General features: G+C 37.8%; 1 protein-coding gene across 12 annotated transcripts in view; it reads left to right on the top strand.

Annotated features, from left to right (window-relative positions):
* Window positions 1-27,329, top strand: part of CTNND2 (catenin delta 2) — a 632,676-nt gene that overhangs the window by 404,955 nt on the left and 200,392 nt on the right. For all 12 annotated transcript variants that reach the window (XR_010432020.1, XM_064661566.1, XM_064661477.1 and 9 more), the window contains one exon: window positions 2,219-2,471. Coding sequence is in view for 11 of the 12 variants with exons in the window: in XM_064661566.1 (XP_064517636.1) it covers window positions 2,219-2,471 (253 nt within the window). In the remaining variant the exon portion in view is untranslated. The remainder of the gene's footprint in view (window positions 1-2,218; window positions 2,472-27,329) is intronic.

The following is a 27,329-nucleotide window of genomic DNA, read 5'->3' as shown; positions in this document are numbered from 1 at the left end:
CAGCTAGTTTCTGTTCATATAAATACCTATTTTGAAAACGAGACAAAGGAGAAAACAGAAAGAAAACTTTTCAAATGGTTTAAAAACAAACATGATTTCCATTGAACTGTCTTGCAAAGGAGATGAAGGCAAAACTGTGGAATATTTTGCAGAGCAATCAACATTACAATGAACCTTTTGTTTTCAGCAATATTGGTGTTGTAGGATTTTTTGCAATTCCCATATAATTTGTCAAAAGGCAAGAACATATTCTATGGAATGACAGTGCTTAACAGTATGCAATTACATTTTTGCTTTTTCACTTGAAAATATTTCTGGTATTTTCTCTAACTTGTTTTATTACTCTTCTCACAAGGCAGCCGATATTGGTTTTGAATTTGTATTTTCTGTTAAAATGTGATGTTTGCCTTGTTTCTTTCTAATACTCAATTTAGCATGATTTGTGCATGGGATGTTTAAATATGCTAATAATGTTATTGCATTTGAACTGATGCAGTTTTATGAAAAGGTCTGTGTGTCTTACTACTCATTTCTTAAGGAAGTATATATATGTACTAACAGTTAAACCAAAAAAATGTGAAAAATGTTCCTATTTATGTGAGTAAACATAATCATGGGCTGCTTTGGATTGGAAGGGACCTTTAAAGGCCATCTAGTTTCAACCCCTTGCAGTGAGCAGAGACCCCTTCAACTAGATCAGGTTGCTCAAAGCTCCCTCCATCCTCGCCTTGAGCACTTCCAGGGATGGGGTAATCAATAAGTGAGGGATCCCACTTACCTATGTTCTAAAGTTATGATACATGTTATTGTAAAATTAAATACTTCAGAGCTGTAAGAAAAAAAGAGGAATTTAAAATTTACAGGTGTTGTAACTTTGGCAAGCACTAGGTCATACAAAACCGCGATAATTGTATTTAAAGCCCACTATATTTCATTTTCTGACACATTGAGATAAAATGCTTAAAATCCCTTTCATGGACCTATAGTACATTAAATATTTATTTTTAAATGTGCATGTTAATGAAAAATGATTGGGAAATCTATTATAAAAACCTATCTCTGCAATATGTGGTTTTGTCTGCAGTTTAGCATATGAATTTGAAACTAGGAATAGCCCTGGACCTGGACCACTCCTCTTGGCAAAAATATTCTTGTTGTCTTGGGACAGGACGGAATGGCAGCCACCATGAGTTCATGTACCACTTCAAACAGCTCCATTTCCTTCTGAGCGGAGCCAGCATTTAATTTGTATTTGTGTCCAGGCCAAAGAGCATGTGGATGTTGGTCCTCTGGCCCTTACAGTGATAATCCATTTGCCATTAACTGAATTTGGTTGAAAAATATTGCATGTTTAATAAGAATCATAAAGCAGACTGGATCTCCACTTCCCAGTACTATAACAGAAAGATAATGGACTATAAGAGAGATTAATAAGATCTTTGAGTTGCAAAAGCATTAAGTCAGTTTAAAGCTGTTGGTTAAGCCGCTCAAAACCGGTAATGCATTAATCTTGAGCTGTGGTGTGTAAGCACAGCCTTTGCTGGCATGTATTAAGATATCTACATGCTCACGTTGTGCTTAGTTCTTTTTCAGATTGAGATAGCAGTAGCAGACCCCTAAGTCTTAACTTAAGGTGAAATTTGCAGAAGATGGGTTAACAAATCGTATACGCCAACTCTTGGTAGCAGGTGTCTGGTTTTTCCTGCTTCATGGAGACCAGGACTACAAATCTGGGATGGCTGGGTATTTCTTCTGCTGTAGAGCCATATGTCTCAGTGTGGACTCTTGAGCCTGGTTTGACTCTCCTTTTGCTGGGGAATCTGACTGACTTTCACCTGTCAGGACTGCAAGAGCCTCGCTCAGTGGTGGTTGTGAACCTTAGCTTGATTATTCCCATGCTGCTTCTGCACTTCTTTTATTTCATCTTAGTGCAGTTAAAACCCCAGGTGAAAGCACTGGTACAATCTGTTTAATTGTTTTTAAGGTCTTCTAGTCCAGAACTGGTATGTCATTTAGAAATTTGTTTGACGGTTATTTCCTTCTACGGTTTTGAAAATGACAATGTTGCTTGTTTCTTTTGTTTTTTTCTCATTCTTTTTGAACCTCTGTTTTATATGTGTGTGTTGTTTTTTGTTTTTTTTCCTCTGCCTAGACCTGGTTAACCATTTCTGTGAACAGGTCCTCAATTTTTTACTTTGTCCCTACTTTCCTGTCGTAGCCCCATCTTCCCCTGGTGTCGACTCCGTACCCTTACAGCGCACAGGCAGTCAACACGGCACACAGAACGCAACAGCGACCTTCCAGAGGGCCAGCTATGCAGCCGGCCCAGCCTCCAATTACGCAGATCCCTACCGACAGCTGCAGTATTGTCCTTCTGTTGAATCACCCTACAGCAAATCTGGGCCAGCCATCCCACCCGAAGGGACCTTGGCTAGGTCACCTTCCATTGATAGCATTCAGAAAGATCCCAGGTGGGTGAAACCTTCTTCATTGTCTTCTATTTCTTACTCGTGGGGAGATTTGTAATTGCGGTTTGCTTTGTATGTTTCTGCTGTTGAATGTTAAAAAAACCCCAAACATCTGTGATGGTACATGAAAGACTATGTTTGCCTAACAGCATTGACCTAATGCTTTACCTTGGGAACCTTTCATCAGCTCTTCTGTGCAATGAGATGATAGGTGTGGTCTTGTATGTGTGTGTTTAACCTGCTTTCAGTAGTGCTACTCCTCAAAAGCTTAAGAAAAATAATTTTCTCTGAAAATGGGAGGAGTAGTGTGACTGTTTTGACTCTGTAGCCATTGTGGATTGAATTTTCAAGTTGCTTCTTCAGCTGAAGTTGTTGCAGTTCTTGGTTTGTCTGCAGTTAATGTTCATAAATGCTGCAGAAAATGGTATTTTAGTATTTTGCAATGAGACTGAGCAATGTGGAAGCAACACATAACCAGGCTTATGTTTCACCTTGTGTGTTGCACAGGCTTCCAATGCCAGTACATGGTAGCAGAATGTATGATTACAGCTTTGCAGAAATGGTTGTTACTGTGCATGCTTTTCAAATGTATAGCCAATTTTTAATGTTGTTAATGACCATCCTCATCTACCTAGGGAAAGTGCAGGGAGGAGACTTTATAGCCCAAGGAGGCAGATGGATTAGAGAGAGTTTTCTGGCAAATTATTTAACTTCTGTGGTAACATGAGTGGAAATGCTAGCTGGAATCCTCAATGCACCTTGTGATTTTATTCAGTTTTCTGATGAAAAAGAAAGAAAGTCTCTTTGATAACTTTGAGTTTAAACTTGTTGAAAGTGTTAATGTATGCTAAGGTTTTTCTGTGGCAAGTAGTCTGATTTATATAGTTAAATATTGCTATGTGTAGTTTAGAGGTAAGGATCCAAAAAAATTTGCCGTCAACAAAAATGCTGGAGGTGTTTAAGTAACAATTTGAAAAGACTTCTTTCCCTGTTTAGCAGGGATTAGCAGGGATAATGCTTGTTTAGCATTATAGCAGTTCTTTCTCTCTCTTCACCCAGGAACACAACAGCAGATAACAGTTTACGGCAAGTCAGAAATATCACTGTTTGTAGATACTTCTGCCATTGCAGAGTTTTACTTGTTGAGAAAACTTCTGTCTTCAACCTTTTTTTCCCCCCTTAGCTTTTCCTCCAGAAATTTGAAAAAAATGTAAATTGAATTCCTCCCCTTCTTCCTCCTGCCCCAGAGCAAACATTGGTAACAAAAGGGAAACAGTCTTTTTCTGTAATGGTGGTATTTTGATATATTTGTATTCCAGAATATAAAAGTCCATGGAGGAAAAATAGGTTTGCTTTGTAAATTGTCTCATGTTCAAACTTAAAGAAAATTACATTAGGAGTGCTCTAAACCAGAGGAGAAATAACTGTAATCTATATGAAATGTTCTTAGGAGAAGCATGATGATGCTGAAGGCACTATTCCCTATAGACAGGAAAGATATATTTACAGTACATCTACAGGTCCTAGACATAATATCTTTCTAAGAAAACATTATCTCTGTTTAGTTGCTCTGCTGTCACTTTGCAACTGTTAGCCAGTTAATGTATAGGATATGTGCTTGTAAAAGAAGATTTCTTCTTATAAATTTTTCATTTGCTTTTTTTTTGGTTCTTTCTTGTCTTGTGGTACCATTTGTGCATTTATGTGTTGATTTCTGTAGGTAAAGTAGGAACGAGCAGGCATCCAGGTATAAACAGAACTTCATAAACTCTTTAGAGGGGATCATTAAGTATTGTTTCTGATTACTATTAGATGGACTGGGAATTTGCACAAAATAAGTTTTGTAAAATAGGTTTGTATTACTCTTGATCTCATTCATTTGATCTGTGAACTGTATGTGCTGTCTCTTACTTAGTATTTCTGCCCTTGCTTGTTGGTTTCAATAATTTTGATAAAGAAATGTCAGAAATACCTGATTATGTTGTGCCTTAGTCCACAGAAGCTATAGTCCATCTGGGCAGACTGACTTGTGAAACTGTCTGTGGCCTACAAGCAGTTCCTGATCATTCAGTATTGGAAAGACATTGAAAATTTGAAAGGAGTTTTTGTAAAAGTAACAAAAGCAATCAGGATCCTTTAATGTGTTGATTTCTATGAATAGTTTACAAAAATGTGCATAAATTACAAGTGTGGAAATGATAAGATGGAAGACTTTCCAGATGCTTGAAAAAATAATGTGGAAGGATAGAAATTATTTAGGGTAGCACATGGCAGGTATAACTAGGAAAAGGAAAACATGACCCAAATGCAAAAAACGCTTTCAATGGCTGGGTTAAGTTGCATTGTATGCCTCAAAGGGTTATCATTTATACCTTACAGAGCAAGAAAAAAAACAAACATGTTAGTCAGCAGATGGACTTTGTCAACTGAGAAGTTCCGAGTTTCCTTATAGCCCTGTTGCTGCTTTGGTTGGCTGGTTGGTTGGAGTGTTTTGTGACTGTCCCGAATTGTGGAGGGGAATGGCAGGCATCCTTTTCAGGCACCAAACCACTCCTGTCCAGCCAGAGGTCCAAACAAAGGCTCGCTAGCAGACGAAAGTCTGCAAGACAAAAACATACTAATTGCAGGCTTTTGATTAGCATTTGCTATATATCAGTGAGCTCAAGACAAAAAAAAAAATAAGTATCTAGAAGAAAACATACTCACCCTAATAAGCAATTAGCATTCCTAAAACTGAACATCATTTTCTGGAATCTTAGGTTCAGGCAGAATTTCTGTCTGAAGAAAAATGGTTATCAGACACTGATGTCATTGACAATTTTTTCTTTTGTTTTCACCATGTACTTTGTCTTACTAATACTCCAGTTTTAAAGACATATTCTGAGTTGACATTTGACAAATGAAATTTTAGCTCAACGTCTGTTCTGCATCATCCAGTTGTCATAAAATGCAGTTTAATGTTCATTAACTTAAAGTTTAGGACAAAAACTTTAAAAGAAAAAAAAAAGGATCAAGAAATTTGCAATCAAGTCTGTGGCGGGGGATAATTTTTAATTTATGCGGGTAGACTTAGCTCATATGGGCTCATAAACAGGTAGTAAAAACTTTACACATCTATACTGTTGGAAAATCTGAGACTTTGTTGTTTAAAAAGGAAATAAGCCCCTTATCACTGTCAGAAATAGAACTTAAGTTCTGCATATGAGAAATGAAGGAGTTGATATCATTACATACTGATTCTTTGGAGCATTCTTTTATGTTTACTTCGTATCAAGAAAGGAAGAGAAATGTGCAGTAGGGCTGTGATATAAACTGATTCGTGCCATAATCTCATATATAAAAAAGTGGCATAGGGAGGGAAAGAACACAATATTTTTTTTATAATTATTTGGTTCCTGCTGAAGTGTGAATGAGAGAAGTCTTGAGTATTTTAAAGTATCAGAAATATATGCTAATGTGATGTTTTCCAGTTTGCTTTCATTCTGTCTCTTGGTACCAGAAAATTATCTGTGGTTTATCTATTCCTTTATTTTGTGTTTCTATTATTTTATTTTATTCTTTGATTTTTATTTTGTCTATTCCTAAATTTTAAGGGAACTGGGGAGTCCTAAATAGAAATGCAGGTATCCAGTTGTCAGTCTGTGAGTCTGTGTGGTTTCCAGTTTTTACTCCAGAATCCGAACTTGACAAATCTGTACAAATTACTTAATCTTTGAGTTTTTAACCTACTAAGAAACTATGTACAGGTACTGCTGCTGATAAATTACACTTACTGCAGAACAGATGAGAAATAGAACATTTTCACATCCTTCAGTTAAATACCAATGCGGTTATGTGGTAACAGTGTTTTTGCTTGTTTATGAACTCACTGGGTCTGTTTTGGATCTGTCCAGTCAACATGTTTCCTTCATTGTTATGTGACTTCTCACCTTACACAGGTCACCTTCGCCTGTAAAGAAGCTGACAAGAAGTTGAGTTGACAGCAAGAATTTTGTGGAATAAACTCCATTATGGCTACCAAAGTGGATTTCAGAGTTCAGTGTCAATTCTCATATTGCATTGAATTAATAATGATCTACACTTAAAAGTTTCCTTTATGGCTTCACCTTTCATGTGTTTCAGAACCTTTAGAACTATCTATTCCGAAAAAGTGGTGTAATTTGGTGAATGCAGCTGTAAAAGGCTCATTATTCGTTATAGAACAGACTGCAGTAATGATTGGGCTCTTGTTTTAAAAAAACCCAAAACATTAGCAGTAAAGAACCATGTTGCAACTTTACAAAGAAAAAAAATTAAAACCAGGTGCCTTGTAGTGGTTGTCACCTTTAGAACTGTCTGGGTGTAGATCAGCTTAGAAACAGTTTTCCAGGTAGTGCATGATTTAACTGTAACACTCTGAAATGTTTCTGCTCTGTTCTCCACTTTCAGAGTCAACTTCCCTTTTCATTACCTCTGCTGACCCTAATTTCCTCCTAAGCAGAAGATGATGGTGCTCTATCTTCTAAACTTTTAAACTTTCTTTCTTTATACTTATGAAAGGATATAAATTAGATCAGAACATTCTGTGTGAACTGTACGTTTCAAAACTCATCTTTTTTTTTTCTTTTTTTTTTCCAAAAATGTTTTCCACATTTGCAAAATACTAGCTAGAGAGCATTCTTTTTCTGTAGGAAAAATGAACTCTAGTTAAATTTCTGTGCTCCAGTAAACTGCTTATGAGATTAGCACACAGAGTTTGGAACACGGCCTGTTAAAAGATGAATGATTCTGCAGGAGTCTTTCCATGTATTTAATCTTACTTTGTTCGAAGGATTGTCTCAGTGTTAATAATGTTAGTCCCCTGTAAATCTGATAGCAGCCAGGCACTTGGAACAGTCTAAAGAGGTAAAAAAATAACAGTATAAACCTGCATGTGTGGGAGGTTGGAAATCTTAGTGGGAACGTGTTTGGTAGGTCTTTTGAGAAGGGTTGTCACCTTCAGAAAGAAACTCCTGGTGAGGTAGAAGGCCTTGCTGTGACTACAGTACAGCTGGTGGCAGACTATGCAGCACTGCTGTTTTCAGGCCTGAGATGCGACATGGGATTTTCAGAATCCCAAGGGATTGGTGGTGGCATTGGTGAGTTTCTGGTGTAACTGTAATCGAAGGTGTAGAAGATTGAAGTTCATGTTCCTAGTCTGGATGAGACAGAACGGGACTTGCAGCTTTCTGGTTTTATATGGCACAGTGCGTGATAGGAGCTCTCCTTTTCATTTAATACAAAGATCCTTCTTACCCTTCTCTGAAGTTAAAGGGGAAGGCAATTCTCCAAAGGTGGTCGTAGTAAGGAAGTGAAGGGAAACCCATTTCTAGTGAATTAGAGCATGTAAATGTTGGTAGAGTAGGCTTACCTCCAGAAGTAAATGGTTCAACTTTCTCAGTCCTACTAACACTCTACTAAGACTTTTTTTTGCATCAAATTTACACAGGCCAGGACCCTTGTATCAGTAGAACCAAGTGGATGGTGTTTGAGAGTGCTCATTTTGTAGCTCTGTGTTTAAGTATATCTTTCATTCAGCAAGGAAATACCAGGTTTATTTTCCCTACATAGAAATTTTACAGTATCTTAGGATCTAATGCATACTCCTCTGAGTATGGAAAACTGACCCTGAAAGCATAAATTTGAGGAGTCTAAGCAACACAAAAATACACGCAATTCAAAAATAGCAAGTCTGGAGCACAGTGTAATTCTTCATACAGATCTTTTCTGCATGGAAAGCAGGAATTTTTACTTAGTGCACAAATTAGTTTTTAGAAAACGTAGCAGGTAGGATAAAGTAAACAGCAATCTGTTTCCGTTTCCTAATGAAGTTAATTTAGGATGAAGCCTGCTTCCTTAAAATAGGTGAGGATGGAATCCATAGACTATCCTACAGTCTGTCAGTTTGGTATTTTGGGACCTAACTGAAACCTTGGCTGGAAAACACTTTCCTAGGGAATATTTATTTCTGGCTTGAGCATGGCAAAATAAACAAGGATCTAGCTGGTCCATGCAAGTGTCAACTTATGGTAAGGTGGAGAATTGATATCCAGAACTTGTAAAACTTATTTTTGTGTACATTTGAGCACATAGTTCCTTTCTTTCCACTGCTTACATTTAAGTGGTTTATAAATGGCTGTAGAGGCATTGGACATAGATGGAGTCATTTCACAGCGCAGCAAATGCAATTCAGTATGTACAGAAGCATCCACCTGTATTTGCTATTTTTTTCTCTCCAGAATTTGCCCCATATTTTTAGCAACCTCTCTTCTCTGGGAGAAATGCTTGAGGGGAAAAAAAAACCCAACTAAACAAAACCAACCAATCAAAAAAAAATTAATAAAAACCCCCATCCCTGAACTGTAATCTACAGGAATTAAATGACTGCACTATTAGCTCATGAATACTACTGCACACTTTCGCTCCTTTCTGACTAGTACCATTTTATTGACAGTGCAGGAGGCCACCAATTTTGTTACCATCCTGTCTTTAAAGAAATTTGATCCTATCATTAGCAAACCTGCCCTACTGCAATCACGGGACATCACAATTTCAATACATTACAGTAACATGGATAGTGCTGGTTCATGTAGTTTAAATATTGAATCTCTCCAGAAGTGTTTGCAGTTCCTAAACTTTGAGCAGAGTAGAACAAGTTATGCGTAGCCATTTTATTTGGTAGGTTATTTGTGCAGTATAAGCTATAGTTTTGAGAGAGGTGATGCCTTGTCTCTTGTTTTGATTTGCAAGTTTAGCTCTTACAATCCTCTCCCTCTACCAGAAGGTATTTCCTTTCCTTAATGATGAAGGGAGAGAAGTCAAAGGCCACTTACATACTTGTCAATGATTCAGGGCATTTAGGAGGACTCTTGCAGGAGTGCCATGTACAGTTGCTAAGTGCACATCTAATAACTGGGAGCAGGCGGAGGAGACTGATGTTTCCCTTTTTAACCATTTTGTTGTTTCTCACCCTTCTTCCTCCCCAGTACTGGTCTGCCACTTGAAGAACAGCAACAAAGCCCTTTCCACTCTTTCTTTCTTCATCTGTTGTATATTTTAATGATTTCATTCATCCAGGAAGAAGCAAGTGGACAGTGTACCTCATAGTGTACCTGTCCATAGCTCATTTATGGCTATGGCATAACTGAGCTTCTAATGGCAAATATATGCCTCAGTGCAGTTTCTGCCTTTGTTTGCCACACATTTTGCTCAACATCCTGTGGCTCATTTTCAAACTTTGACAGATGCAAAATATGTGTGGTGCCTTTCTGTGATGACAGACTGTAAGAGACAGGAAATGTTGTATTTTCTAACCAGACATTAAAAACATGGAGAAGAATCATACTTTCAGGCTTTACTGGGCTCATGCAAGCTGTTACAATCTCCTGGTAAGATAAACCACATAAAAAGCTTCTCAGTAGTAGCTCTTGGACATCTCATCAGCCAAATGGATAATAATGATCTTACTGTTTACAGGGACATTGAAAATAAGTTAAATTTTTAAGGTACTTTGAAGTTCAAAGGATAATCTTACTTGGGAAGCATGATGGGAGGGAGGAGAGGGATATATGTTAAGTGGAGAAGATGAATAAGGAAAATTTTGAAGAAGCTAGATAAAATCAGGACACGTAGTCTCAATTTTTTTCATGAAAAGAAGCAACTGATAATCATCCTCAATGCTAAGACATAAATTGCTGTGCAGAGGTTGTTAATTTCAGAAGCTGGACCTCAGTGTGATATAGCACAACTATTTTATAAGCAGGAAACAAAAGCCAGCCTTGAAAGTGCAGGACATTTCTGCAAGTTAATAACATCAAGAGTTTGGTGAAAAAATATTTCTAGTGTAGAGTGGAGCTAAAAATGTTTGAAGGGAAAGAATGATCAACAACTTTTTTAGTTTCTAGCAGAACTTTATAGCTTTTATAAATTAAGAGATTAACTTTAAGAGCTTCAGCTCTATGTAGAGTAAATATGTCAGATGGGAATAGACTAATCTCTACCAGCTCACTCAACATCACAGAATCACAGAATTTTCTGAGTTGAAAGACACCCGCAAGGATCATCAAAGTCCAACTTCTGACCTTGCACAGGACAGCCCCAAAAATCACACCGTATGTTTGAGAGTATCATCCAAACACTTCTTTATCAGGCTTGGTGCCATGACCAGTTCCCTGGGGAGCCTGTTCCAGTGCCCAGTCACCCTCTGGGTGAAGAATCTTTTCTTATATCTAACCTGTATCTCCCCTGACACAGCTTCATGCCATTCCCTCAGATCCTGTCACTGATCAACACAAAGGAGGGATCAATGCCCACCCCTTCCACTTCCTCTCATGAGGAAGTTGTAGACTGCAGTGAGGTCTCCCCTCAGTCTCCTCTTCTTCTGGCTGAACAGAACACATGACCTCCTTGTATGGCTTCCCCTCATAGCCATTCACCATCTTCGTAGCCCTCCTTTGGGATCAGAGCCTGATGTGAAGTCCAGCCCCAGCCTTTATTTCTCTGGTGCATCGCTTTTGCCCTGGTGATCTCCTCCATCGTCACTTAATTGTTCTTTCTCACCCCAGTCTACTGCCTCTTCAAGAGCTCAATGAACAAGTTTCAGAAGCACGTCACAGTTCTTAGCATTAAGTGGTTTCCTAGGAAGCTAAAGGCAACTCTGATCCCACAGAAAACTGTAGCCATTGTTGCCAGGGAAACTCCTAGCCTCTAGACTTACTGTGAAATGTTTGTACTTTTTAATTGTTTGGTTTTGGTTGGTTGATTTTTTTAAGCCACTGTAGCACCAGTGGAATCACTTGCTGCTTAGCTTGCCATCTACCGCTAATAATTTGGGGGTCTTGTTTGTCCTTACTGTATAGTGAAGCAGAGAAATCTGGATAGCTGAAGACCTGGAAAGAAATGGACAGATTTTCTTAGTCCAAAGGAGGGCAAAGTGAGATGCCTAGGTCTCCTGAACATACCAAACATAAAAATATGGAGGAGGAAGGCACACGGGGGAAAGGAGGAGCTGTGTAAACTCTGTCCCAAGATAAAACAAGTAATTTACTTCAGGAAATGAGCAAAAATTTAAAGTATTTGAATTTAGTTTTTTACTCTTTAAAAATCATTTGAAGTTAGCTTGATAATCCTTTTCTTCCATACGAGGACGTAATGTTCTTTTCTCATAGACTTTTCAAAGAGGAGGGCTGATTTTTGGTTTTATTTTGTGGTGCTGCATTTTTCCACCTACCTGAATTTGAGCATATTGAGTATAAAAACTTAGTTTGAAAGTTCGAACCTGATAGCTGCAGCTGAAGAAAAGTCATCTCGTATGTATGTTGGTGGAACAGAGAGGAATGAGTACTGATAACACAAATGTAACGCAGTTTCCTAGTATAAGCAACTCTCTTACCTTCCTGTTAGCCAGGATTGTGTAATGTTTCATTGTTACTCTCTCTCAGAATCTGTGCTGATCCATCGGCCTCACTCCAGCTCTTGTTGCTAACTTGAAAAGTGGTCCCTTTTCTTGACTCCCTTCAAGCCCAGGAGATGCCTTCTAGGAGTCTAGGCAGAGAGTGAACCTGAAGCAACCTGCAGGTTTTTGTTTTTCTGAGGTGTTGCTACATTCCTGTTAGCTAAATGATATTTTGCTGCTGTGCCTGTTCTAGTTCAGTACTTGGAGCTGTAGATCCGAAACGTGAGTGTGCAGTGAGTTACCTGCTTGCAGAGAGTCATGGTGTCTGGGCCTGCTCACAACAGGTGTTTTGCTGTCAATGAAGTTTAGTGTAGTTGAAGACACAACATGTTTGAACTGCTTTAGTCAGTTGTAATTCATGTCCAACCATTCATGAATAGAAGCGGCCTCTGCTTGGTGAAGTGATCCTGTAATTACATACCTGTTTTATGTAGATTTATGGCCTTGGATAGCCTTAAAATGGATGGATTTCTTTTTTCTCCTGCAAGAAGTTGGCTTTTGTAAAGGGTTTACCCCTGGATGAGGGGAAGGCTGTGGATGTAGTCTACCTGGACTTCAGCAAAGCCTTTGAAACTGTCTCCCACACCATACTCCTGAAAAAGCTGGCAGCCCATGGCTTGGACAGGGGCACTCTGTGCTGGGTTAGGACCTGGCTGGAGGGCCGGGCCCAGAGAGTGGTGGTGAACGGGGCTGCATCCTGTTGGCGGCCGGTCACTAGTGGTGTCCCCCAGGGATCAGTGTTGGGCCCAGTTCTGTTTAATATCTTTATCAATGATTTAGATGAGGAGATTGAGTCCACCAGCAGCAAATTTGCAGATGACACTAAGTTGGGGGGGAGTGTCGATCAGCTGGAGAGTAGGAGGGCTCTGCAGAGGGACCTGGACAGGCTGGAGACTTGGGCTGATTCCAATGCAATGAGGATCCACAAGACCAGGTGCCAACTCCTGCACTTTGGCCACAACAACTCCCTGCAGCGCTACAGGCTGGGGACAGTGTGGCTGGAGAACCAGGCAGAAAGGGACCTGGGAGTTTGGATTGACAGGAAGCTGAACACAAGCCAGCAGTGTGCCCAGGTGGCCAAGAAGGCCAATGGCATCCTGGCCTTGATCAGGAACAGTGTGGCCAACAGGTCCTGGGAAGTGATTCTTCCCCTGTGATTCTTCTCACTCAGTGCTGGTGAGGCCACACCTGGAGTACTGTGTCCAGTTCTGGGCCCCTCAGTTCAGGAAGGATATTGAGGTGCTGGAGCAGGTCCAGAGAAGAGCAACAAGGCTGGTAAAGGGACTCAAGTACAAGTCCTGTAGGGAAAGGCTAAGGGAGCTGGGGCTGTTCAGCTTGGAGAAGAAGAGGCTCACGGGAGACCTCCTCACTCTCTACAACTCCCTGAAAGGAGATCATAGTCAGGTGGGGGTTGGTCTCTTCTCCCAGGCAACCAGCAGTAGGACAAGAGAGCATGGTCTTAAGCTCTACCAGGGGAGGTTTAGGTTAGATATTAGGAAGAAATCCTTTACAGAGAAGGTAATCAGGCATTGGAATGGGCTGCCCAGGGAAGTGGTGGATTCTCCATCCCTGGAGGTTTTTAAAATGAGACTGGATGTGGCACTTAGTGCCATGGTCTAGTAACCACAGCAGTAGTGGATCAGGGGTTGGACTTGGGGGTCTCAGAGGTCCCTTCCACCATGGCTGATTCTATGATTCTATGGTTATGCCTTTTGAAGTTTTCATATAGTTCTTTGATTCCTTCCGATAGCTTTTAATAGGAAAGGCTTGACATTTTTCTGCATCAGAGTCTCTGCCAAAAGTCTTGTAGAGTTCTGGCTGCACACAAATGGGCATACAGGGGATCCTTTAGATGTTTTGCTGTCAGATAGCTTTTTCAGGAAAAAGTTGGAGAAGGGAGTTTGATTTCTCCTATGGCTTTACCATCCTAACTGAGTTTGCCATGGGTAGCCAAATTGCAGAACCTCTGTTTGGGCAAGGCATTTAATCACTCATGTATGTAGAAATTCTTTTAAATGCTTGAAATCATCTCTACAGGATGAAATCTTCTTTGCATAGTCTTCTCTGGTGGATTTTCTTTTTCATTTGTCAGCAGCTACATTTTTTTAATGAAATTTTATCCTAAACTGTCAAGGTTTTATCTGCAGCTGCTAAGGGATAACAGATCCTGTCAGCCACTGCTTTTTCTGTGGCATGTCTCCAGCAACCATCTGTTACCTTTCTGCTTCTGCGTGATTTACACATCAGAATCTCCCCTCATTAAAAAAAAAAAAAAAAAAAATTAAAAAAAGCTACAAAAAACCCCCCAAAAAATATCAGCAAAGAATGCTGCATGAAAGCTTTGTCTGAAGTATATAAGATTATATATTTGATTTCGGTAAACATGGATGCCCAGTTCTTGGGTCTGATAAGAGAGACTTTAGAGCAGTTTAGTTATGCTACATAGGAGGAAAGGGCTGCCTGTTCTCACGAGGAATATCCTAAATAAAATCTTCTCATCAACACCTATGTGTGCATACCTTTCACAGAGAAATTCAAGAGAAATGTACACTAAATCTCTCTCCACCTTTTCCTTTCCAGTTTGAGGTTTTTGCTGATCAATTTTCAAGTCACCTAGGTGGAAATACTTTCATTGAGGAGTCTGTTTATCACCCCGTATACATCTGTAATCATATCAGTTGTACACATGGGTACAGTGAAACTGAGCCTAATAGCTCCTAATCCACAGCAGGTTTATTACTAAGCCAGATTTGCCTCATAATAATAACGCAAACAGCTTCTCAGAATAACTTGCAATATGATTGCAGAAGCCTTATTCCTATTTTGTTTCATATTCATCGACATAAAGCTGTCTGATACTGAACTTATATCTTCTTTGCTCTTGTTATTTTAAAATGAAATCAGATTTTGACTTAGATTTTGCTATTCAGTCGTTAAAAATAACTAAGTTTCATTCTTTTTCAGAAAAGTATTTGTGTTGTTAATTGTTTTTTAATTAGCAGTAAGAATGGGATAGGAGTCACTGGCTTCTCAACTGTTTTCCAAGAATCTGTGATGAGGAAAAGTCTGCACTTCATTGCTAAAAGGAAAATATAAGGTGTTTTGAAAGGGTGAAGGGCAGAACTGATGGAACTCTTTTCCTTCAAAAGAGTGTTTCTTGGGAAAAAATCAGGAAAATAATCTATGCATCAATCTCATTAAAATGTATTTCAGAGCATTATTTATTTATATTTTCTCTATACAATTAAGAATAGAATGGATGGTGGAGGAATGATAGAACTGGTAGGGGACAGCTGAGACATGCAGAATAGTGAAGGTAACCTGTTACACTTCTGCTGACAATTTCAGCATAGCCTGAAGGATAATGAAATGCACAAAGTAGTTTTCAGAAATATTTTAAAGAAAAGCTATTTATGAGCTCACTTCTCTAACATTTTAAACTTCTTTGGAAAATGGAATTCTCTGCATGTGGTGTTCATTTAGTTCCTTGGTATTGCAGGTTTCTTGGGAAAGCTAAACTTGTGTTGCTCCCAGTTGTGCTGAATATAAGCAATATAAGCTAAATCCTGCAGTCTTTTCAAAGAGGAAATTCCATTTACTTTGTAATGTAACTTTAAATAGAGTAAATGCAGTCATGCAAAGAAACTTCTAAGCAGAAATTTGACACTGAGTCTTGATTGTCACTGGTGAAGAACCAAATTATTAGTTTTGGAGCCCTGTTAATTTCCATTAAAAAATTAAGAAGATAAAATTGTCATGTGACATTTTGTTAGATTACAATGTAAACTAGTGAGTTCCAGGGATTTGGTGATGGTAGTTGAGGTTCAATATTTGTTCACAGTACGGGTGGAAACTGGGAGGTTTTCAATATATTTTTATCCACTTTTTGAAATTGCTTATGTTGGGGGGGAAATGTTCAAAGGCCACTGTTACCAAGTTCACAAAATATATACAATGAGAAATAAGTGCAGAAAACTTTTTCAGCCTGTTTTCTCTAAAATGGTGTTGTAGTTTCTCTGTGCCTCTCTTAAATGCAACAGCTGAGTCTCTCAGCCTGTTCACAAAACCTAGAAGCAGTTCACAGTTGTTTTGGGGGGATTTTTTTTTACTTTCAGAGAGAAAGAGCTGATTGATTCAAACAACAAAATAACATTTCTTGGATAATAACTGTCTAAAGATATATCACTCAAATGATAAGATGTCAATGTAACAAGAGAAGTATTTTCTACTTTCAGTATCTCTTTGGAGTAAGGATTTCATTTCAATTGGGATGTCGTGGATCCTGCTTTAAATTTTTAATTAAACTTGTAGAGAGACATGTTTTAGGTTCTTCTTCTGAGACGGAAGTTTGAACTCATGTCTCAGTGGTAAAAAAGAAAAGTAAATAAACTTTTAATAGAGCAAGTAATATTTTCATATACTGGCATTTGGCTTTGATTAGTAAGTTGAGAAAAATACTAATGCTCTTTTGAAACAAAAGCCAGGAAAAAAAGAATTAAAGCTAAACACAGTAAATGCAGCTTTTGAGTTTTCTGAGAATTCAAAGACTGATTGAATGTTTAGAAAGTTCAGAGGGAAGAGAGATGGCTGCTTTCACATGAGTGTTGTAATACTGTTAAAAATATGATCTCTGACTTTGTTTCTCTTACCTTAGGGAGAGCACATTTTGGAAAGAACATTTGCTTCCTCATTCTCCCTAAACCTATGTAAAATTTAGGCTTTGTTATATTGAATTCTCTTAGGATATAATTGAAAAGGAGGCTGGTGCGAAGATTTATGTTTTTCTCTCAATATGTGCATAGGATATCGATAATGAGGCAACTCCCTTGAGAAGATGCAACTTGGAATGGATGCTATGCAAAGTGCTTGATAAATTACTGGCTAGCATTCCCTTTTAATATGTAAAACAAAGGTAAAAACATGGATTGGTGCTGCTGTTTCTGCACATCTTACAGGCATTTACGTGATCTGGTGGTTTCATTTTGCTGTACATGCTACGGTTACCTAAAATGATGTATCTTTGTTCCAAAAAGCCCGTGTTCAGTTTGAAATGAGATGTGAGAAGGTAGACTGATGAAGAACAAGAGAAGAAAGGCAGGGTTAGACACAAAAGCAGTTAAATTGTTTAATTATGTCAAGGATTAAGAAAAGGGGTAGTTTCTTTCTAGACAGGTCAGCTGTGAAAGTCTGTGGGAACGATGCCATGTGAAAATTGCAAAAATCCTTTTGGAAGATGTGGGCAAATATGTGCTCGAGGTTTGTGTTAAAGGAGCTTTTTAAAAAGTGCAGCAAAGGGCAGAACTCTGAAGGACCTTGGACATCTATAAAAACTATGTGGAAAATGTAGCCAACTATACACGACCATCTCATGATGTTATCTTGTAAAAAACAAAATTGCTTTGAAAACTATTGCTGGAATAACAAAAATCTACACCTTTGAAATAGGCTAGCAATCTAACTGCACAACTATTAAGTCTAGTTAACTAACTCAGAAAAAAGATAATCTATTTTTCTTTGCCACTCCACATTTGGCATTTGCTAAGCCTAGCTTACTATATATACATATATGTTTGTGTATGTATGTATGTATATAGTTTTAAGTAGGGCTTTGAACTTGAGCACATGCTGGCCATGGAATATCTTGGAAAGAGAGCACAGAGCACAGGATTTTTCAGTGACAGGACACTGGTAGGCCTCCTGTAGGAACTTCAGTGTTTGTGGATATAGAATAAATACAAACTATAAATATACATTTATACATACATACATTTTATATATAGTATGTATACATATTTAGAATCCATAATGCATGTTTAAATGGCATGGATCTGTATGCTGTCAGCATGTGTGTGTAGGTGGGGATATGGGGCACAGGAGCAGGGTGTGATTTTTATTCATAGGCATGTGAGATTGGTTTATAAGAAGCAGTAGGATAGGTACTGTGTGAGTGTCAATACAGATGGCTGCTGCTGAAATTACTTGTGTAAATGAAACTGAAAGATGGTATTATTCACTGTGAAGGTGGTGAGGCACTGGAACAGGTTGCCCAGAGAAGCTGTGGGTGCCCCATCCCTGGAAGTGCTCAAGGCCAGGTTGGACGGGCTTTGAGCAACCTGATCTAGTAGAAGGTGTCCCTGCCCGTGGTGGGAGGGGCGTGGGTTGGAACTAGATGATCTGAGATCCCCTCCAAGCCAAACCATTCTGTGATGCGGTGATTCTATGAAGTGTTGATAAACATTTGGCCTGATATAGACTCCAGCTTCTCCAGCACTTTTCACATAGAAGCCTCATGTTCAAAGAACATGGTCTTTTCAGTGTCACCTTTAGAAAAGATACATGATTGTTATTCATGTTCTCTACTTTAGGTAGGGTCATTGCCCTTATCCTTGTATGATCTTTGTGCTGGTCAGTCCAAAATATATTCTCTGTCTTCTCTAAAATTACAAGATCAGGAGCCGCAAATTTTACGTATGCAAATTCAATGGCAGGAGTTAATTTTATTGATGCCACTGGGATTTGCTTGATTATAAAGTGGAAACTGCAGTATCATTTTAGTTCAGTTATATTTGTGATGTCTTTCACTGACAGACAGCTCAAGGAAAATCGTGTTAATTTTCAGTGTTTTAGTAACTGGCAAGTTACAGAGACTCTCTTTTTTATTTCCATGGTTTCAAATGCAAAGTATGGGTGCTTTGTTAGAAACAAATAATCTGAGTATTTAAGAAAGAAGAACTTACTGCCCTGGTTCCACATTAATGAGTTGTTGTAGCTTAATACTTTAGTTCAACACTAACCCAAGTCTACTTCAGTGATCAACCGGACTGACATATGCTGCACTAAATTATCTCTGCAGGCATATTATATGAAGAAGCAAAATAAGTGACAAAAAAATGTAATTCTAAAGTGACAAGAGTTCTGATTTGGTTTATGTCAGCCGATATGTCTAAAAAAGTGTGGCGTCGTACTAAGCCCAGTAGAGCCGATCTGTAAGATTGAAGTTCTCTACCTTTGTTTCATGACTGAGTTTATGATTGAAAGTAGCTTTCCAGTTCAAAAGAGGTGAACAAATACATAGGTTTTAGTGTAGTCCTAGCTAATTTGCTTGCTAGGAGATGTTACTCTTCTTGGAAGACCTACGAATGAGATGTGGATTTGCTTCAACTTCAAAGACTGTTAATACTTTTTAAGAGTATTAGTTACTAAGGAGTCATAATACTCTTTGTATTAAATAAATATTTGTGTTTATTACATATTTCACATATATGTGATCAAATTCTTTGTTATAAAAAGATAAGTTTGCCATATAAAACAGCAAAGTTATTATTTTCCTAATTTAATTCTTGGCTCATATGGTACTGTTTTATTTTGGCTTTATTTTTATTAACTTTTTTTTAAGGACAATTATCTCTGACTAGTGTTTTAATTTTAATTTTTAGACTAAAATCCCTTTGCTGTGGAATAATTTAAAATGACTGTTTCCAACCCTTCTTTTGGGTTGGAAACAAATTCCCAATGTGCTTAATGGAGATTTATGTTTTATAGCCTATTAGATAAGGCTGCTCTCCACGGTAGCTCAAGAAATTAGGGAAAGAAATAAAAATAAATTTTATGGATTTTTTTGTATTGCTGGGGAATCTCAAAAACATTGCAAGAATACAAACCTAGTAAGAGTCAAGTGAAAAATCCCCCTCATTTGTTACCTCACTTCCAAACCAAAGCCTTTACTATCTGAAGTCCTGTTCTCTTGTTTGACACTTTAATTAGACATAGTTAAGTGATCTTCAGCAAGTAACTAAGAATATGTAGAAGGGTGGCAGATAAAACTGGTATGAATTAAAATGATCAGAAGATTGACATAGAAATGTTTCTTCTAAATTTGTCAAAGGGTAAAGCAGAAAAAGGCTTGAGACCTACAGTAAAGTAGACTTGCTTGTGAACTTGAAGAACAGTATTCCTAGTTGTAAATTTGCTTCCTGCTATTTTCATCCTATGAGATGTTTCTGGCTTCTGAACCCTTCAGATTTGGAATAGGACCCGCAGGACATCGTTCAGGATTTCTTGTCTTAATGTTTTTTGGAACTGTAGAAGGCGTATGTCCTGTCAAATAATACTTCCTTGGAATGGCAATTGGTGTCTGCCTTTACTTCTCCTTTCTTATCACTTCTAGAGCCTCTTGATGTGCTGTGTGATAGGATGTGCAGGCGTCTCATCCCACATGGGTTTTGACTCTAAAGTGTTCTCTGATGCAACTGGGAATCCTATCCCCTTGCTTCATGCATGTACGTCTTTTCCCCCTCACAAAGCAGGGTGCAAGCTTATTTTTCTTGGGATAACTTCTAACTTCTCTGCTGAAATAGGAGGAATTCAGAGCAGAATTCTGTTATGGCTACAGAAAGTGCTGTGAGTAGCTGGTAGAGTGAAGCTGAACTCTTTATTTGCTTACATGCAGGAAAGATTGGAGGAGGTAGTGTAGTGATACTTCAACTGTGAAGTATAAGGCTTTAATGCCTCATCATTCAGAATAACTTGTGGGGCAAATTACAGCTTAATTTCGGTAGTGCAGGAGACACACATACTTGCTGAGGGATGAGTACTACACATAGTATGCCTAGGCTATATCAATTTTTGTCCATGACTTTTTTATTGTTTATTATTTGAATTTTTCTTACTGGCAGTTTTCTAGCTGGCAGAAGCTTTCAAGAACAGGTCTAACAGGGACAACTATATTGGAGTTAGTAGAAGAAGCTGTGATGTTGACAGTAAGCTGCTGCTGAGAAATTATTTATGAATTAGTTAATGGTAGGAGCCTTCTGTGTATATCAGACCTCTGGGAAACCACACTGGAAACCATGTCTGGATTTCAGTTATCAAAGTTACTGGATATGTATTGTATAATTAAAAAACTTATCCTCACTTCACCTAAGAGTTTAGTGAGTGTAGACATGTTATATTTATGCCTAAAAGGAGAACGAAACGTTATTATAACATGGCTGGTGTTTTGGTTTGTGGTAGAAAATAATTTTTCTTCACAGTGGGTTACTTGGTCTTCGAGTTAGCTGGAGGCACTTAGGGGAGAATGCCTTTTTTTTGCCTTCCTTCCTCCCTGTCGACTCCATAAATTGTAGTAAGAGTGGAGCAGAATTGAAGAGACGTGCAATTTATGGTATGCCATATGGAATGCCATATGAGAGAAGGAAGCAAGGATAAGAATCTTCTGTCACAGAAAGCTAATGAATATTTTCAGAATTAACGATGACCTGAAAGCCGTGACTTGACGTTGCGGTTACTTGCAGGTTATATCAAGCTGATTGTCTCAGTAACTTTGCAAGTCATGCAGAAGAATTCTGCACCTCAAAAAAAAACAAGAACAAGGGATGAAGTGTTCCTTTCCCCATAGAAAGGCATTCACTGAGGGGTCAGAAGGTTCTTGTTGCAACAGATTGGTAATGTTGAAGATAATACAAAACCATGAAGTATTAAAATACGGCATTCCTGAAAGTTGCTGTTTTGAAGTTATTTTAATATGTTTTTACATGAATTGTCTTTGTGTCTTCATTCTGAATTTACAAATCAGTTTAAATACTCTAAATTATTTCAAGCAATTTCAGGTTTTTTCTGTATTTTGCCTTTTTATTTTTATACGGTTGAAGAAGCACATAGATGCATTCAGTAATGAATGTGCCCTTCTACAGCTTTTTATCACTAAAGAAGGGGATGTACAATTGCATTTAAGTCTTTGCATTTTAAAATACAAACCTATGCTTTCAAATACATGACTGAAGTTTTTGTTGAATAGAATTTGAGTGTAGAGACTATAAGAGGAGTATCTGGAGTATGAAATGCTGAGAGGAAGAGGTTTCTCAATGAATTCACATGGAATGGCTTTCTACTTCACAAGCTGATTTACCATGTAATTTCAACTTCACTGTTTGCTTTGATGACAGTTACACTTTTCTGTAAACAGATACTAACTTGACAAGAAATTTCATCCACTGACTGTTTGTCAACATTTTGTTTCCAGTGTAATAAATAAAATGTAATAGGCAAAATTGGAGAAAAACCCCAGGTCCTTATGGATTCTGGCAATCAGATATTCATTTCCAGGGACCCTAATTGCAGCGTGAGGAAAGAGCAATGTGGTAACAAACCATGTCTGAAATGTGTTTGAAGGAAAAGTTAATTCCTGCTTGTAGTCACATGTGTAATTTTTTTGGTATCAAGTTGATCATACTGATGTAAACTTTTTTTGAGTGTAATGAATACTCAGGATAGCAGAGCAAATAATCAAAATCAGAGTTTCTTTTCAATTTACCTACTGCTGTGGTGTAGATACTTTTGCTGGTAAATCCCTTTTAGAGCAACCTCTATTGATTGGAAATTAATGACTTTATGTAGTGTAGTCATTTACTTATTTAAACTGCTTCATACCAATATATTTAAATGAGATTCATTTACCCAGTTTTTTGAAGGAGATGAGATTATATAAATGCCTGAGTATTTCACACATCTTGTGAGATCTCCATTTTATTTACAAAATTTACCTTTTTTGTTTGATCACTTGATCTTAACTAATCTCTAACAGAAGATATACTATCTGATTCACAGTAAATACTCTAAAATTTACTGCTTGCAATCCCTCTTTAAATTCTTAGTGTTCAAGGTGATTTCACTTTTCTCTAAAGGTAGATGTACAATACTATTAGTGTTGCACAGGCAGCATAAATAATATAATATAAACTTGAGCCAGGCAGCCTGTGTTTTGATAACGATGTGCAGAACCAAGATTGTTCTGCAAAGCAGTCTGAAAAATGAGGCTATCAATTGCTGTCTCAGCAGATAGGTGAGGCAGCTACAACTGAACGCTAGTTTGAATTGTCAGCATAAACTCAGTCTAGCTTGTGCATACTCTGAAATTACTGAGTTCTCCAACAAAAATTGTCTCAGATTGTCAAGAAAATCTTTTTGCTAATTGAAAGAAAGATACCTGTTTCTGGGAGTTTCAGAGGACAGTATTTGAATGCATGGCAGTGTTTACATAGTATATTATTTCTAGCTTGAGTTGGTTCTGATTCTCCAAATTTTATCAACCTTACTTTTCACTGTCATCTTCAGCAGGAGGCTGACCATACTAAGAAAGGTTATAAAACCTGGGGGGGGGGGGGGTGGTGTGCATGTGTATCACAGAAACAGGCTTAATCTCTTGAAGTTCAATAAATGATGTGATGGATAGGAGTTACAGAGAAGGAAAAGTGAGAATAAAAAAGGCATGTGACACCACTCATCTTTTGTTTACACTGTCTGATACAGAACTCAGCCTGGGTCATGTCACAGGATGGCCATCACACTGCTGTGCAGCTGTAGCATATAATGGTTCAGTTTGGCTAGCAGAAAGAGTCATGATTTAGTATGTAATAGTTTTTGTTTAGGTATTTTCCTGTTTCAACCTTAGCCATGAAGCAGAATGCCAGTTTTCTGATAGTTATAAACACTAATCTTTGATACAGATTGTAATTTTATTTTCTACTCCTTTGAGAGAAGTTGATTTTCTTAAATGATCCATTTCATGTGTTCTTGATAGTTGTTCTGCAGTGATCCACATTGATTGTATTGCCATCAATTGCTTCAAGCCCAGTGATATTTATCTGCTCTCCTTAATCCCCTTATCTGCTAATTGGAAAAATCCTTAGAAATTTCTTGAGGTACTATTATCTTAATTCATTGTAACAGGTAGGAAGTCATATTCCTTCATACTTATAGTTCATGTTCAGAACTTTAACTAGACAAGAAAGGATGAACTCGTGCTGTAGTTGTTGATAGTGTTTAGAGAAGTGGGATAAGGGGCTGACCTGGAGTATTTTGTTTGGGATTTATTTTCATTAGTTGAAAGTGCCTTCTGAAAGTTTTTTTTGTTGGATTCTTTTGTATTTGGTTGGGCTTTGGGGGGATTTTTTAGATTACTTGTCAGAGTTTGATTATAAACTGTGTCTCCTTAGCTTTATGGTGGTTAAATACCTGCTTAATCTCCAGAGAAGTTCAAGAATAGTCTTTGGTAGAATTAATTGTGAGTAGCCTGCCAAATTGTAGTTGCATTGTTCAACCTTGTGTGATTATAAGATCATCTGGTGAAAAAGCAACTGTAATGCATATAAAATCTTGTTGCCCAGCTTCCACAAAAAACCTCTTGGGTTCACAGTACCTTACACCTGTCATTTAGGCCACAGGTTAAATGTAGACATGTAGGTAATGTATTACTACTAAAAAAAAATGTGTGAAAAGGCTGAACACTGTAGTTTGAATTTAAAACAAACAAAAAAATCAAAACAAAAAACAAGCAAACAAACAAAAAAAGGCAACACCTCCACCACCACCAAACCCTATCAGTTTGCAGTTTTAGTTGTGTTCCTGTTACATGTTTGAGAACTTTTTCTCTACAGCGTGGTAATATCATCTCACTGAAAAAGTAGCCATCGTGACACTTACAAATTTGTCATATAGCACATTGAAAATTGTCCATGAGACTTCTAGTGTGCTAATTTATACTGCTAATGATATCTCTCCATACACTGAAAAAGATGAACTAGACTTTGGATGAAAACAGGTGTTGTCTTACTCTTTCAGATATGTGATTGACTTCATATTATTAAACTGAAAATCCTGTGGGTTTGCTAGAGTTTATCTGGAATAACAGTTCCTTGGTGGCCATCTGGGCTTTTAGATGGTAAAACAATGTACTCACTTTTTCTAATACTATGATATTCTGGAGTACAGTGCAAGATCTTTATTAAAATCAAATTCCCTAGGGGGCTTTCCCATCATCTGTCTTTTCACACCCTCCCACCACAATGTTTTTTGTGCCCTGCTTACAGACTTCACATACATAAAATCCAAAAGGGAAAAGACTTATGTCAATTCTGGGCATTTCTTACCTTATACAGGTTATAAACGTATAGTTTATAAACTACCAAAACATTAGTTACTCTTATTACACTATACAACATGGAAAGAAGTAAGTCTTCATGGTTTTTAGAATGACATTGTTTAGGAAGCTTGTTAGCTTCTCTTTTTATTGCAAGGTGTTGCTAGGAAATCCTTTTTAAGGTTACTTCACAGAGTTTAGTGTTTACATTACCTGTCTTAATTTTATCATTTAATAGCAACGTGACTGATCTAGAAGATCCTGGCCACAGAAACAGTTTTGTTGTAAGGAGAAGAAATAGGTACACCACTACAGACTGAAGGGTTATTCCAACAAATTCAGCAGAGAATTCACCCCTGATGCAAATAAAACTGCTCATAAGGCAGCAGCACCTGGTTTGTTTGCGTGGGGACCCAGCTAGGTCCAAATGACCTGAGGGTTCTGAGCTACACCGGTAGAGTGTTACCCCCTTAGTCACAATTGAAATACATGCCTGCTGTGCTGCCTGTCTCTTCAACTGACTGATTATTTGATCTCTAGACTTGAATTTGGGTGCATAATGTGGAAATTAAGTGGCATACCTCTGACTTTTTACAAAGGTTATTTTTCACTGAAAAAGAAAAAGTATGGCTCTGAGGTTGCCTCAAGCTGAGCTACTATGGCACTGAGATCTCCTGTTCTAGGAAAACCTTTCTTTCCTGCTTGACCAGTGACTATAAATAATGTTAATGTGTTAGTCAGAAGGGCTTCTCTGAGAGGATTCAGAATCTGAAGTACAAAAGGTTTGCTACAATCACTCCACAGTTTGTATACCCTCATTTTGCTCAGGGAAGATGATATGGAGAGTTCATCATTACTTCATTGCTGTGTCCTGAATCAATATGAGGATGCCAACAAACCCTTAGAAAATAAAATGTATTTTTAGAAAATACTCTGATTTTCTGAGTTATATAAAGTTTGGAAGATGGAGGAGGCATGAGAAGTATGTTAAAACATCTAGCCTAAAATGGGTAAATCTCTTTTTGCAAATATATATATTGTTTTCCTTGATGAAAGTGACCACTTAGATTTTAAAACATTATTTCTTGTGCCAAACATTCTGAGGAAGTCTTCTCTCTAAAATTTGAACAGTCATTTAGCCAGATTCAGCCAGGTGAAATCTAAGAGGAGAATAATGGCGTAAGATATTTTGTTCAAAGTCCAAAACAGTCCTTGTTCCTGGCAGTTCAGCTGCAGTCAGAAATGCCACTGTCACTAAAGGGAAAAGCCTAGTAAAGAAATGCTGAATGTTGCAACTTGCTGAAGCCTAGATTTGTTAAATGCTATTCAGAATGAAGAAAAATTAAATAAATTGGTGCTTCAAAGCATTTTCTTTGAGTCTGTTTTTCCAAAGCCATAGTACGAGTTGTTTCTTTCAGTTCAGGGAAACAGTGATAGTTCAGCTACGTGTACGGGTTTTATACAAAGGCAGATGCTCCTGTACTTTCACAGCTGAGTGAAGGAAGGATATTACTGATTAAAGAGAAAATAATTTACCAATACATAAGAGATGAGCCTATCCTTGCAGTCTAATTGTCTGTCTGAAAAAAGGTCACATCATCAGCTACCTTAAGGTGTCTAAGTGCCCGCTGAACTTAAAGGGGTAACTGTTCTGCAAAGGAAGTATCTAAACCTATTTTCAGCTCTGAAGTCACCATGCTTTTTTATTTATTAATACCACTATTAATCATGCAAGGAAGATCTATATTTTTCCCCTCCTCTGAAATTGCTGGTGACTTCTATCTGATATTTTAAATGAGGTCTGGTACACTTGTAGCATTCCAAAAAGGAAAGCAGCATAACTTCAGAATTGCAATTCTAAATGAGATTGAAGGCCTGTGGAAACCTGTATCCCCTCTGACAGAGGTCAACACTAAGACACCGAGGGAAGAGGACAGCACAACCTGATGTTATTATGCAGAATGTTTTTGCATCATAAGCCAGCAACATGGCAGCTTTACACTTAATACTTCTTTATAGACTTGTCATTCCTGAACATGTCTAATCTATCTTTGAACACATTTAAGCTTTAGCATCCATATTGTGTTCAAGGAATTCTTCAGCTTACATGCCCCTTGTTTAAACATTGCTTTGGAAAATTCTGCTTGGTGGTTTAATTAGATGCCCATCAGTTCTTGTACTGAACACAGCTGTAAAAAATAGATCTGTATTCTTTTCTCCATGACAATCATAATTGTGTAGATCTCTACCACACATACTGTAACTCATTTCTTTACCAGGTTAAGGCATTCTCTGTGTATTTAGTAGTATATACTGTGGAAGTGGTTTCTTAACTATTAGTGCTCCCTGCCAACCTTCTCTGTTTTCATTAAGGTTTACTTAATTATTTTTGTGAGAGGGATATTAGATACAGGTGTACCACAGATTTGTATGTTAAGATAACTATAATGACTCCTTTGTCTTACATTGTTTT

The sequence above is a fragment of the Pseudopipra pipra genome, chromosome 1 (assembly GCF_036250125.1).
Source record: "Pseudopipra pipra isolate bDixPip1 chromosome 1, bDixPip1.hap1, whole genome shotgun sequence".
In the NCBI taxonomy this organism is placed as follows: Eukaryota; Metazoa; Chordata; class Aves; order Passeriformes; family Pipridae; genus Pseudopipra; species Pseudopipra pipra.
The sequence above is the reverse complement of the archived record's forward strand: the minus strand, read 5'-3'. Positions and strand labels throughout refer to the sequence as shown.